Source organism: Notamacropus eugenii, chromosome 6 (assembly GCF_028372415.1).
Source record: "Notamacropus eugenii isolate mMacEug1 chromosome 6, mMacEug1.pri_v2, whole genome shotgun sequence".
Taxonomy (NCBI): domain Eukaryota; kingdom Metazoa; phylum Chordata; class Mammalia; order Diprotodontia; family Macropodidae; genus Notamacropus; species Notamacropus eugenii.
Genome location: NC_092877.1, coordinates 224711144 through 224726313, shown reverse-complemented (window position 1 = coordinate 224726313; position 15170 = coordinate 224711144). Strand labels below are relative to the sequence as shown.

General features: G+C 34.3%; 1 protein-coding gene across 1 annotated transcript in view; it reads right to left on the bottom strand.

Annotated features, from left to right (window-relative positions):
* Positions 1-15170, bottom strand: part of NALCN (sodium leak channel, non-selective) — a 526457-nt gene that overhangs the window by 434714 nt on the left and 76573 nt on the right. Inside the window, exons 5-7 of the mRNA XM_072622030.1 lie at positions 12657-12740; positions 10315-10454; positions 10091-10219 (exon numbers count right to left, since the gene is read on the bottom strand). Of these exons, the coding sequence (XP_072478131.1) occupies positions 10091-10219; positions 10315-10454; positions 12657-12740 (353 nt within the window). The remainder of the gene's footprint in view (positions 1-10090; positions 10220-10314; positions 10455-12656; positions 12741-15170) is intronic.

Sequence of the window (15170 nt, the reverse complement as noted above, 5' to 3'; positions counted from 1 at the left end):
AGAGAGAGAGAGTGGGAAATCTATTTGTAAAAAAAATATTTATAGCAGCTCCTTTTGCAGTGACAAAGAATTGGAAACCAAGGGAATGCCCATCAATTGGGGAATAGATGAACAAGTTATGTTAATGATTGTAATGGAATACTACTGTGCTATAAGAAATGACAAGCAGGCTAATTTCATAAAAACCTGGAAAGGCTGATGTGAACTGATACAAGTTGAAGTGAACAGAACCAGGAGAACACTGTACACAGCAAAAATGATATTGTATAAAGATCAACTGTAAGTGACTTAGCTATTCTCAGCAATATAATGATCTAAGAAAATTCCAAAAGACTCATGATGAAAACTGCTTTCCACATCCAGAGAAAGAACTTATGGAATCAGAATACAGATTGAAACACACTATTTTTTACTTTCTTAGTTTTTTTTTCATTTTTTCTCTTTAGGGAAATATCTTCTTTCACAGCATGACTAATACAGAAATATGTTTTACATGTCTTCACATATATAACCTATAGCAAATTGTTTACTGTCTCAGGAAGGGAGAAGATGAGAGAAGGGGGAAAATTGCAATGCATTTTTTTAAAAAAATAAGAGTTAAAAATTATTTTTACATGTAACTGAGAAATATTATTTAAAATTAAAGAAAAGAAATAATGAAGGGCATAGTTTCAGGAAAGTTGGGAAGATTTGTATGAATTGATGCTGAGCAAACCAAAACAGAGAACAATTTATACGACAGTGATACTTTAAAGACTAACAAATTTGAAAGACATCTAAACTACAATTAGTTTGATGACAAACTGGATTTCCAGAGGACTGATGCTGCCCAACTCCTAATACATGTGTGCGTACACATACATACATGTTATATCAATTCAATTCAATAAACATTTATTAAGTGTCTTATGTTTTCTTTATATGTTTACACACACATATTGTTTGTGTGTGTGTGTATGGAAGGGTTTTTGTTTTATTTAGTTGTTTTCAGTCATAGCCACCCCTTCCTGATCCTTTTTGGGTTTTCTTGGTAAAGATACTAGAGTAGTTTGCCCTTTCCTGCTCCAGCTCATTTTACAGAGGAGGAAACTGAGGAAAACAGGGTTTAGTGACTGGCCCAGGGTTACATGACTAGTAAGTGTCTGAGGCTGGATTTAAATTTAGCTTGTGGGGGGGGGGCTGAATGAAGATGGGGGAGTAGAAAGATGCACCTACTCTAGCTCTTCCCCACAGCCCATAAAATATCTGTAAAAAAGGACACTAAACAAATTCTAGAGCAGCAGAAGCCACAAAACGACGGAGTGAAAGATATTTCTAACACAAGGTAGCCTGGAAGGCCAACAAGAAAAGTCTATCACACAGGGTATGGAGCAGAGCGAAGACCATGGAGCCCAGTGCAGCCTAGGTTCTGTGGCACTGGCAGGAACAGGACAGGAGCAGGCCTTGGGGGCAGAATTCCTCACAGCAGCTGCAGTTCCCAGATCCCTCAACCCACAAATGCCAAAGACATCTTTAATGGTCTGTGAGAAAGCTTTTACACTTGAGTGAGAAGGGAGCAGAGTACTCCCCTAGCCCTGGCCCAAGGCAGTGGTGGCAGCAGCAGCAGCAGCCTCAATTTGTGGAGCTCTCAGCCTAAAGACCCTGGGGGACTTGAGTCCCTAATCTGGGCCTCAGCTCTGAGTGGTGGCCCTGGGGCTAGGAAGAGTGCTAGCATGATGGAGGGGGTGGAGGCTCTGGAAAGGGAATTCTTCTTGTAGATCCTGGGCAGAAAAGGTTTGGTAGCTCCCAGACCAGAGCACAGGCCAGGAGAGGAGGAATTATACATACGTACATATATACATACATACATACATGGGTATATATATGTATGTGTGTGTATGTATGTATATATATGCATATATATGTGTGTGTATACACACGCACATATTGAATAGGAAGCGATGATATCTATAAAACAATAAAAGTAAGCGGTGAGAGAGGAGTATATTGGGAGGAGAAAGAAAGAAATGAAATGGGGCAAATTATCTCTCATAAAAGAGATAAGAAATATATTTTTCAATGGAGGAGGAAAGGGAGGAGAGAGAGGGGAAAAGTGAAGCTTACTGTCTTCACATAGGGCTTAAGAAATAAATAACATGCTTACTAAATTTGTTAGGAAAATCTGTCTTACACTATAGAAAAGTAGGGGAAAAGGGGACCAGTGGGATGAGGGGGATGATAGAAGGGAGGGCAAATGGGGGAAGGGAGTAACTAGAAGTTACTAGAAGAATGGGGAAGGGACAAGGTCAAATGAGAGAATAGAAAAAAAGGGGGGACAGGGTGGGATGAAGGGCAATATAGTTAGTCTTACACAACATGACTATTATGGAAGTCTTTTGCAAAACAACACATGTATAGTCTGTATTGAATTGCTTGCCTTCTCAGTGGGGATGGGTGGGGAGTGAGGAAGGGAGAGAAGTTGGAATTCAAACTATTAGAAACAAATGTTGAAAATTGTGATTGCATATAACTGGGAAATAAGAAATACAGGTAATGGGGTATAGAAATCTATCTTGCCCTACAAGAAAAGAGAGAAGATGGGGATAAGGTAAAGGTGGGATGTTATAGAAGGGAGGGCACATTGAGGGAAAGGGTAATCAGAATGCAAGGTGTTCTGGGGTGGGGGAAGGGGAGAGATGGGGAGAAAAATTGGAACTTAAAATTTTGTGGAAATGAATGCTGTAATCTTAAAATAAATAAATTTAAAAAATAAAGTTGAACTGTTTACATTCCTACATGGAAAGATAATATTCATAACTCTTGAAACATTTCCCAGTATTTGGGTAGTTGGAGGGATTATACACAAATTATATGTGTATATATATAATATAATATATACATATATTATATTATATAATATATATGGAGAAAGAGGGAGAGAGTAAGAGAGAGAGAGAGAGGGCACTGGGTGAGTTGAATAGGAAGGGATGATATATTAAAAATAAAATTAAGGTGTGAGAGAGGAATATATTGGAAGGAGAAAAAGAGAAATAGAAAGGGGTAAATTATCTCTCATAAAAGAGGCAAGAAAATGCTTTTTCAATGGAAGGAGAAACGTAGGAAGGTGAGAGGGGAAAAAGTGAAGTTTACTTTCATCACATTTGGTTTAGGGGGGGAATAACATACAAACTCAATTTGATATGAAAATCTATCTTACCCTACAGGAAAGTACAGGAGAAGGGGATAAGTGGGGTGGGGGATGATAGAAGGGAGGGCAAATGGGAGGAGGGAGTAATAAGAAGTAATCACTTTAGGGGAGGGACAAGGTCTAAAGAGAGAATAGAATAAATAGGGGGCAGGATCAGATGGAGGGAAATATAATTAGTCTTTCACAACATGACTATTATGCTTTATTATTATTTATTATGTCTTTAGCAAAGCCACACATGTATAGCCTATATTGAATTCCTTACCTTCTCAGTGGGATTGGGTGGGGAGGGGGGAAGGGAGAGAAGTTGGAACTCAAAGTTTAAGGAATAAATGTTGAGAATTGTTTTTGCCTGCAACTGGGAAATAAGAAATACAGGTAATGGTGTATAGAAATCTATCTTGCCCTATGAGAAAAGAGAGAAGATGGGGATAAAGGAAGGGAGGGGTGTGATAGAAGGGAGAGCAGATTGGGGGAAGGGGTAACCAGAATGCATGGTGTTTGTGGGTGGGGGAAGGAAGAGATAAGGAGAAAATTTGGAATTCAAAGTCTTGTGGAAATGAATGTTGAAAACTAAAAATAAATAAAGAAAAAAAGGATAACACCCAAACTAAACAATTAATAAAAAAAGAAATAAACTTAGGTTATTCTGTCTCAAGGCTATTCTATCTCCTTCTCCACATGGCTGTCCAAATACACCCCCACCCTCCCCCACACACAAACACACACACATGCATGCAAACAAAGCCACACACAAATACAATTACATATATGCACGTACATGCATATACATTTATGTATCTGTATTCTTTTCAATGGAGCCAGTGCAGAATTTTGTTTTGTTTAACTATGCATATTTGTAAGATTTTTTTAAAATTTGTAAATTTACAAAATTTCTTTTCTTCTCAAGTGGGAAAATGTATACAAGGAAGGGAGACAGGGTAGATTTTTTACTGATTTAAAAAAATACTAACTGAATAAAAACAAAACCCCTGCTTTAGAGTATCTTTCATTTTCTTCCATTTCTGCTGCACCTTTATGAATATTCTAGGAGGCTGGTCAATGAGGACCTAGTCCATGAGTATGAATAAGGTGAAATAAGAGCAAACCAGAATAAAGAGAATAATCACAATCTACTATATGCATACATTCATGCTACCCCAACTGAGAATAGAAATAGAGAAACAGATTTTAGAATATAAAATTTCTGAACTAACAGAATAACAAATATAAATCCTATATAATTCAATTTTAGAAAAAGAAATCAAATTCACAGTAAAGGAATTTGCAAAGGAAAAAATATCCTAATCTTGATGGATTGGTTTGATGTAGAATTCTATCACATTTTTAAAGAATGGTTAGTACCAATATGACACAAAATATTCTCAAAAATTGTGAAAGCACCCTATCAAAATCCTTTAATGGGGTGATTATAGTTCCAATATTTATAATGGGAAGAATAAAGAACAGAAAGAAAACTCCAGACTAATATCATTAATGAATATCTATTCCAATATTTTCAATAAAGTCCTTGCACACAGACTACAGCAATTCATCTAAAAGATCGCTCATTATGGGGAAATAAGATTTGTACCAGGGATAGAAGCATGGATAGATAGATAGTTAACATTAGGAAAACAAGAAGCATAATTCAATATGATTTTAATCATATCAAAGCAAAAACATCCTTAAACCATCTGATTGTCTCATTCGATGCAGAAAAAGCCTTCAAAAATATCACTATCATTTCTGCTAAAAAAAACAAAGTATAGGTATAGAGAAACCTTTACAATACTATAAAAACCTGCTGTCTAAAACCCAAAAAAGCATCGTATGCAATAGGGATATATTAGGACTGGAATCAAAATACACCTAGAAAATTATATCACTAACCTTCCCAGGGCTATCATGAGGATAAATGATATAATATTTTAAAAGTACTTTGCAAGCTACAAAAATGTGCATACCCTTTGACCCAGCAATACTGCTTCTAGGACTGTATCCCCAAAAGAACATAAAAATGGGAAAGGGTCCCACATGTACAAAAATATTTATAGCAGCCTTCTTTTTGGTAGCCAAAAACTAGAAATCAAAGGGATGCACATTAATTGAGGAATGGCTGGATAAATTATGGTATATGAATGTAATGGAATACTATTGTGCTATAAGAAATGATGAACAGGAAGACTTCAGAGAGGCCTGGAAAGACTTATATGATTTGATGCTGAGTGAAAGGAGCAGAAGCAGGAGAACTTTGTACACAGTAACAACCACAGTGTGTGAGGATTTTTTCTGGTAGACTTAGAACTTTATTGCAATGCAAGGACTTAAAAAATTCCCAATGGTCTTTTAACACAAAAATGCCTTCCACATCCAGAGAAAGTACTATAGAATTCAATTGCAGAATGTAGTAGAACATTTTCTTTTGCATTACGTTTTGGTTTGTTATATGGTTTCTCCCATTCATTTTAATTCTTTTATTCAACATGACTAAGGAGAAAATATATTTTGTAGGAATGCATGTGTAGATCCTATATAAAATTGTATGCCCTCTTGGGGATGGAGGGAGGAGGTGAAGGGGAAGGAGGGAAAAAATCTAAGTTATATGATTGTAGAACACTGAAAATAAATTTAAAAATGTTTTGTAAACCTTACAGTATCATACAAGTTATTATTTTTATTATACAATAAATGTAGGAATAAATCAAGGATAGCCAGTCCCAACCCCTTATTTGCTGATGAGATGATAGTTGACTTAGAAAATCCTAGGGAATTAGCAAAGATACCAAATGAGACAATAGCTTCAGTAAAGTTATTGGCTACAAAATAAATCCCAAAATCAATAGCATTTTTATATGACAATAAAAAAATCTAAGTGATAATAATAGGAAGAGGAATTTCATTCTCAATAATTTTAAAAAATTCATAACATATTGGGGATCAATTTATCAAAGCACACAAAATATTTGTACAGATTCAGTTAAAAAGTATTCCACAAAAAAATAAAATAATAGCTTGATTAGCTGTAGAAATATTCATTTCTCATGAGTAGGCCATACCAACATGATAAAAATGACAATATTACAAAGGTAATTTATGGTTTTGATGCTATTCCAAATTCTAAAATCTACCTATTTATAGGACTTGATAAAATAATAATAAAATTTATTTTGAAAAGCAAAAGAACTAGGATATCATAGGAAATAATGAAAGAGGTATAAATTAAGGAAGGACAGTTCTTCCAGCTCTCCAAAGGTATTATGAAAACCAGTCATCAAAGTCTTCAAATACCATTTAAAAAAAATAGATAGATCAAAGGAACATCCTAGACAAGGGAGAATCAGGGGAAAAATGTAACTCAACAAAAACATATGCTACTTAGGAAAGTACCCTTGATTTTAAAAAAATATTGGGGAATACTGAAATGTAGTCTGACAGAAACTGGGCTTACATCATATTCTACTATACATTCTAAATGGATATGTGATCTAAATGTTATATATCATTCTACAGAAAAAAATTGTAAGAGAAATAGATGATATGCCTTTCACAGCTATGAGTATTTTTTTAACCAAGAGATATATAGGCAATTATAAATGATAGGGAGGGGGGGTGTGGGGGGTAGGTGGGGGGGATAAAATCACAATTGTATGGCAGTGATTGTTAAACATTACAAAATAAAAAAAAACAATTTGAATATGATGGTGCTACAATTCGAATCACACATGATCTAGCAGTGGAGACATTAAAGGACTACAGGTCTTGGGGTACTATATATTAAAGAGCAAAAGAACTGAGACTGGCCAGAAATATCATACCCATGGCTAGTGACTGAAGGTTTGTGGACTCAGCATTACTTTGTTCTGTATACGAAAAGTATCTTTGCAAAACAATGTGTATTTAAAAACTCACTTGCCCCTCAGAGAATCACTTCTGCTTCTTCCCCTAAAATGTATATACCCCTTTTTGTCCTGTGTGTGCGTGTGTGTGTGTCCATATCCTCTGATCCAGATATTCCACTACTAGATCCCAGGGAGGATATGATTAAGTTGAAAATTCCCACATACAGGTTATTTATAGAAGAACTTTTTGTAGTTGCAAAGAATTGAAAACAAAGCAGATATCCATTGTGTGTGTTCATCCTTCCTTGCTGAAGAAGACCATGCCACCAGAGAAATGATGACATGACTTGCACTTGACTTTGTTTTGAGTGAGGGAGGGCTGTGCAGGTCACCAGCCTCTAGAGCCACCTCAATCCAGTGACCAGATATCCCTTAGTTAGAGGATGGATAAGCAAATTGTAATTTGTGAATATATTGAATATTATTGTGCTGTAAGAAATGATGAGTATGATGAATTCAGAGTTAGGAAACCACTTACATTAACTGATGCAAAATGAAGTAATCAGAGCCAGGATAACAACATATACAGCTACAACACTGTAAATAGAAAGAACCTCAAAATAAATCGAATTCTGAATGCTGCAAAATTACTAAGAATAAGTATGGCTTCAGAGAAGAGATATGAGGAGAAACTCACACCCAAGGATGTGAAATGTCTAACAAATGGATGTCTGAAAAAAATTTTTTCATGACATACTTATAAGCTTAACCTACATGACTAATACTTTCCCATCAGTTTCAAAAAAAACAATAAATTCAATCTATTGACTTCTGAGTTGTAAATGTTTGCAATGAAAAGTTAATATTTGACTCTCATGAACCAGTTTCAGCTTGCTCAAACTAGAATACACCTGCCTCTTTTGTAGAGGTGAGAGGTCCACAAGTTGGGTGGATCATATTACATATATTTTCATACTTTGGGGAGACCTATTCGTTAGTTTAGCTGATTTTTCTATCATTTCTATTTTTATGCTTTAAAGAATATTATTTGTCAAATGTGATGAGGCTGTGGGAGGGATACTGTAGGAAGCTTTGGTGATGCAAAAATATAAAAGATATCCATATATGTGTATTTATATATATATATATATATATATATATATATATATATATATATATATATATATATATATATATATATATATATATTTTAAAAAGGACTCTTGCTGTAGGGGATCTTTTAGTCCCATCCAATCTGCTGCATTTATACAAATATGACTTGAAATTAGCCATGAAAACAAAGTCCATGGAACTTATTTGAATTTATTCTATGTAGTGAATTATATATAAAGCATGAACCCTATTCTCTGCCTGCTGTCAGTCCAAAAGGTGGAATTTTTGGAAGCCAATTTCCAGTTGTGAGTCCAGAGAAGGTGCTATTTTACTACTGCCTTTAACCTTTATAGTACTTATCAAATATAGTACCACATACTCCATGTGTTCCTTTAATGTTTACTTACTGTACTTACTATGGAAGTACAGTATTCATGGAAATTTTCCCCATAATGGTTTGATATGAAGACATTAAAAGAAAAGAGCTTTAAAAACTGGATCAAGATTTAGTGCTTATAGTTTTACACGTTAATTAGATTTTTAAGCTCCACTGAATTGCTCAATATATGAAATAAACAACTTTAGTTGAGATGAGTCTTTAAAAATACTCTTGCCTAGCCACTGACTTTCTTCTCACACTGTATATTTGTATACATATTCCATGTTGGTTTTTCTGTTTTGTTTCTTCCCTAATACAAATAGTTCCCCAGGTAGTTCATTCATTGTCCTTGCCATAGACACTTCATATTTTTGACAGCAGAAGCTTACCTACAAATTTAATCATTGGCACAATCCTGTTTTGCTTTATATTTTCCTTCCCAAATGCCATGTTAAAGTAAAACTATAACTACATTTCAGAAAAGCAATAGTGGTCTTGGAAATAAATGAAACACAATACTATCAGCTTTTCTGCCTTGAAAGATTATTTTTAGAATGTACATGTGGCTTACTTATTTTTCTTGCTGTTAGATGCCATGTTGGATTTTTTATTTTGTTTGATTTTTATAAAACAGATATTTTAAAGAGCATGCATTTGAATTAAATTTTTGCAAACTGTCTCATTCTATCCAAGAGACATTAATACAAGCTGATAACTTTAGAAAATCCATGATTCATTTTGTCGTTCTATTATTAATACAAAAGTAATTAATTGCCCATAGCTATTATCCTATCACATTTTTATTAAAGAACATTTTTATTACTGATTTTTGTTTTTCATCACATGTGTTATTTCTGCCATTTGGTAGAAATGATAAGAACACATAACAAAGCTTGTAGGAAAAAAACCTTGCTGTCCTAAAGTACATGCATACAACTTTCTAATGATTTGTTCAGGGTGTTTTTCTGTTAGTAAGTTATTTATCTATCCTTCTTAAAAATGTGTCCATTTATATATGTAATACTGTATGTAGGTTCATTTGTTTAAACTTCCCAAATGTAAAAAGGAACAGATTAGTCTTGCTATTATAAACAGAATAAGATTTTACTACATTTATTTTTGGGTAACTGATTGGTATTTTAATAAAACAAATTGTTTTTCATCAAATATGGTGGAATATCATTCTATTGCACTACCAGACCATCCCTACAATATGTCTTCTGGATCAGTCAAGCTAGAGAGGACCACAGTTATTAAGACCTTTCCCATTTACACCTGTCTAGAGCCAAAGGAAGTGATTTTCCCTCCCTCTTCTATATTTCATTCCCTTTCAAAGATGAGATAAAGAAGTATCCCCAAAGGTTGCTACAAGGCACTTTTTCTTCAAAAAAAAAAATATAAACACTGGTATTCCCGAGTAATAATGGTCATAATAGTGAAGAGGAGGATAATAATTAAGCAGAATAATGGAAATTAGAAAGCCTTGTTTCAAGGAAACACTAGGTGATATAGAAATATATTTTTCTAATAAAGAATCTAAATTAAATCAATGGTGATAATAAAACTTACCCCGGCTGAGTGTCATCTGTTACACAGTGATAGGTAAAAGTGCCAAACATTTGAACTCCTAAAATTCCATACAGAAGTAGAAAGAAAAGCAGGAAAATTGAGACACTCCAAATTTGTTCTCCCGAACGCCTAGAAAAATAAATGTTTTAAAATACATAAGACAGTAAGCTTTACAAGTAAAAATTCATTAAAAGTTCATTAAAATTATGGATTGCAATACTTACTTTAAAATATTTGTTATCCTTGTTCTTGGTAGTTCAAATCGGAAATAAATACGGAATGCCCTGATCATAATAAGAGGCCTTGGAATCCTCAACATTCCCCAAGGTGACATTTGATCAACTATGTCAGCAATTTCAAATACCTGTAAATATGGAATTGTAGATTTTTTTCAGATTCCCCCTCACTTGTCTTATTTACATTTCCATAGACTCTAAGGATGTCATCATTACAGAGAAGTTTGGATGTCACATAATGCAATCCATACCTAATCAGTAATCCTGTCTGCACTCCTTTCTCAACAAGTAGGCAATTATCTTCCACTGGAAGACAACCAGAGTAGGGAAATTCATTGTTTCCCAAGGAATAATATTCCATTTGGGGGGGGGGGTGTGGGGATGATACCAATGATTAGAAAGTTTTGCAGATTATTTTCAAAATAAATTTAGTTACATATACCACCCTAAATTTAATTTAAGTGAAATTGTTAAGGATAATTAAGAAAGAATCATTAAATATGGAAATTACCAAAGCTAAAATTTAGTTTTGTTACATCAGTGTGCATTGTGACTTATTTGTAAAAAACAATCATTAATGTAAAATTATAATTACTTTAGAAAATCAATTTTAAATGTATATAAATATGGACAATTAATAAAAGGCTTTTATTTAATTGGTTAGATCCTTACTAAAATGAGATTAATTTGAGTTCTATTTTTTTGATTTTATAAAGATGCAAATCTAAAAGGTGTGGGAGGAGAGCTGAAAACTCCATAAGGAAAAATGTAAAAAGCATCATTTAAGCTAAGAGAAGTAGATCAAAGTGTGTTATAATAATGCTACTTAACACCTTTATTCCACTGAGGATAGGAGAATACCATAAATTATATCAGAAGAAAATCAGTTTAAAAGTAAGGAAGACTGTCTAGGTATGAATCACTCCAATTAGCTAGTAAAAGAAGTTGCCTCTTCCAGTTAGATCTTTTTCAGCAGTGGGAGTGAGGCATCAGCTGGATTTTTTTTTTTAATTTCATTCATATAAGGACCTCTTAGAGAAGAAACACTATCAACTGATAACTGTTCTGCAACTTAAAGTCTTTAATATGGTAACTGAGATACAAGGTTAAGTGGTTTGCCCTGCTGAATCAGATAGTCTGAAAGTATCAGAAAAGCTATTTGAAGTCAAAGTTTCCTGGAAATCAGTGAGTTAGCCAACAAATATTTCTTAAGAGTTTACTGTGTACCAAGCATTAATGATACAAAGGAAAGTAAAAACAGATCCCACCCTTAAGACACTCACATTTTAATGGAGGAAACTTCATGCAAATAACTCTTCATACAAGATATATACCCTGTAAATATAAGGTAATCTCATATGAAAGATACTAGCAATGGGGAAGAAAGATGCGAAGGGTGGTATCACTTCAGCAGAAATACCAGCTCTCCTATTCACTACTTCAGGCTGCCTCTCTACTAGGAAGACAACCAGTTTCATTGAAGTCAATGTAAATCCTGCCTGAATAGATTACAGTAACAAACTAGATTACTTACTACTATTATTCAGAATAAAGCTTTACTTTATGCCCTTTTCAAACTGTATATTATTCTTATTTTCCTTAGGAGAAGCCTTGTAGAGGCAATGTAGTCTTTTCTACCCTGATCCAGATATGTCCATGATGGTGAAAACAAGTAAGAATGTGTAAACTTTCCCATCAATATTCATCATTTAATGCCCTAGAACCCAGAAATGTCCTTAGATTTTCTTCCTTTATTTTATTTAGTCTAATTTTTGATATTGTAGGCTTAAGGAAGGGGTTGAAGAGCAGTCTAATATGGGGAGGTTAGACAGTCAACTTTGGATCCAGGATGAATTGAGATTAAACTCCTTCTCTGACACATTCTGGCTGTTGGACCCTGGACAAGTCACTTAACTTTTCAGTGCTTCCAAGCAACACTTTGAAAAAAAAAAAAGCAGGAGAACAGTGACCAATCTACATTGATAAAAAGTTCTTTTCTCTAAGAGATGCTATACCAATGAATTCACAAATCTGGACTAAAAAAAATTTTAAAAATGAGGGTAAGTCACTTTATCTTAGGGCAGATTATAGATAAATTACAAATGTATACCAAAGTAAAACACCAATTAAATAACAGGCAAAGAGTGAGATAAATTTCTCATTTATATATTTCAAAAGAAAACTAGAATTCACCAAATGGTATGCAATTAAATACTATTGTTCAGTCTCAAAAAAATTCCTTTTATACTTCTATTTAGACAGTTTTGTTTAAGAATAGGTGGGGTGTAATTCAGAAAATGTGACCCTATAATTTAAAATCATTTAATTACCTGTAACACCAAAGAAACCCAAAGGCAAAAGACCATAAATCCATCAAAAACACACCAGCGATCTTTCACGTAGGAAGTATCCCCCTAAAAAGGAATTTTGCAGAGCATTATTGTCAATTCATATGGAATGTTGCTGAATGTCTAGAAAGGAAATATTTAAATGTCATTTATATAAATATACATATATATATATAAATATACATACACACACACACACACACACACACACACACACACACACACACACACACACACACACACACACACACACATATATAGGAAAGTGTGTTCATCCTTCATTGCCGAAGAAGTCCATGCCATCAGAGAAATAATGACATGACTAGCACTTGACTTTGTTTTGAGTGAGGGAGGGCTGTGCAGGTCACCAGCCTCACTTCTCCTCCTGAGCTATCTGAATCCAGTGACCATATATTCATCAGGATGACTAGAGATGACCCAGGATGAGGCAATTGTGGTTAAGTGACTTGCCCAAGGTCACACAGCTAGTGAGTGTCAAGTGCCTGAGGTGGGATTTGAACTCAGGTCCTCCTGACTCCTGCACCGGTGCTCTATCCACTGCACCACCTGGCTGCCCCATGTATATGCATATATAGAATTTATAAAAGTAATGCTAGAGACAATTTTATTATCTGTACCAAATAGACATTCAAAGGCTCATTCCTAAGGTCACAAATGGTAAATTCTGTTAGAAGTCCTAAACTGATTAAATAAATGTAATTATGTGATCATCTTTTCTCCTAAGAACCCTTTCATCACCAGGTGAACTTTGAGGTTCATATAAGGGAAAAATACATCCATGGCATAACTTCATATTTAGGGAACTGAGCCAAATGGAAAAAAATTAAAGGCATTTCTTTAGAATTTCATTTCTTAGAACATTCTCCTCCTGAGGAGTTGACAGAATTTGCAGGAGCCAAGTTACCAGAAGGAGTCATTAAAATTGTCCTAACTACAAATCTTAGGAAGGAAATTAACCAGAATCCCAGATTTCATAGTACAGAGGTCAGCATTTAGCAAAATAATGAAGTGCATGATCTCTGTTGTGGAATATAACAATTATAAAACTCACATTAGTTTTGCTTAAGCTAAAAAAAAAACAAAGTGAGGCAAAGAACCACATTTATTGAGGAAGGTCTTGAGTTAGCTAGTCTATGTAGAGCTCACTCCAGTTTGGAATGTGACCAAATAATATAGGTTTTCTGAAAAAAAAATCATTCTTTACAATTATTCAAGGTGAAAATTCTCACATGCTGAAATACTAGAATCCTTTCTTGTCTTAGACTGTCTCATGTGAGGTTTATGTTTTATGGAAGTATACAAAATCCTGAGCTTGGTCAGATATTACATTACCACACTTCGTTAACCCTTACCCCCCCCCCCCCAAGAAGAAGCAGCACAGAATGTCAGCTTATTAAATATGATGGTGAAGGAGATAAAGAATCTCTTGAATCATTCCAAAGTGTTTTTCACTAACCATTTTTAGGATCCAAGTTTACTTGAGACTCTTTAAAAGAAGAGACTCAGTGTTATTCAACAAAACACAGATTAATAAAATCCATATATTCAGTAAAAATATTGATTTATTTTTCTGCTAAATTTATAAAAGTCTCACTTCTAGCTGTTGTAGTCTATTGTTTCAATGCCCTACGTTGCATATGAGTTGTTTAAAAAATGTATTGACCAGTTAACATTCTCAAAATGATAATTTTCTTCACTCAGCTTTTGCTACTTGTCTGTCTGTCTGTCTGTCTGTCTGTCTGTCTGTCTCTCTCTCTCTCTCTCTCTCTCTCTCTCTCTCTCTCTCTCTCTCAATATGTCTGTTGGTTGGTTGTATTGTCAACAACTCAAGTGACAGTTAAGAAATCGGGCAGAAGGTTTTATAAGAATTTGGTGTTTATGTGTTCTGGGGTAAGTTCTAAAAGATGGGAAAAAACATAAGTTGGCAAGAGTTTAGAGACCAGATATGACAGCTATGAATGACAGGCAATGCTAAGTCCAGAGATGGCAAACGAAAGAATATGCCCAAAAAAGAATGAGTATATTTGCCTGACAGACTGATTTTGTAAATAAAATAGGAAAGGAACAAAACTGTTTGGTATATTTTCGAGGTTGGTTTCACAATTTGATCTCCAAAAGAGAAATAAAAAGAAGTGTTAGATGTTCAAAAGGAAATAAATGAAAACCCTCAGGAATTTCCAACATCAGTGGAACATTCTTTCCAGGTTTTGCATTATCTAGGCCCAGACTGATGGTGGATATCATCACTGAAGAAATATCAAGTCTATTGAAATTAGAGTGCTTAGCAAATTTAATACCTATGCTAATTTCATATGCTTGCTCCTTGTCTTTCTGAACAGGGTAAAAATGTCTGTAGCAAAACAATCTTAGTGTACTCAGTAGCCAAAGTGGGTTTTTGCCTACAGAAGATACTAAACTAACATGTTCCTCTATATTTACTCTTTTGCCTAGAAAATTTATTTTTTTGTGAGACTC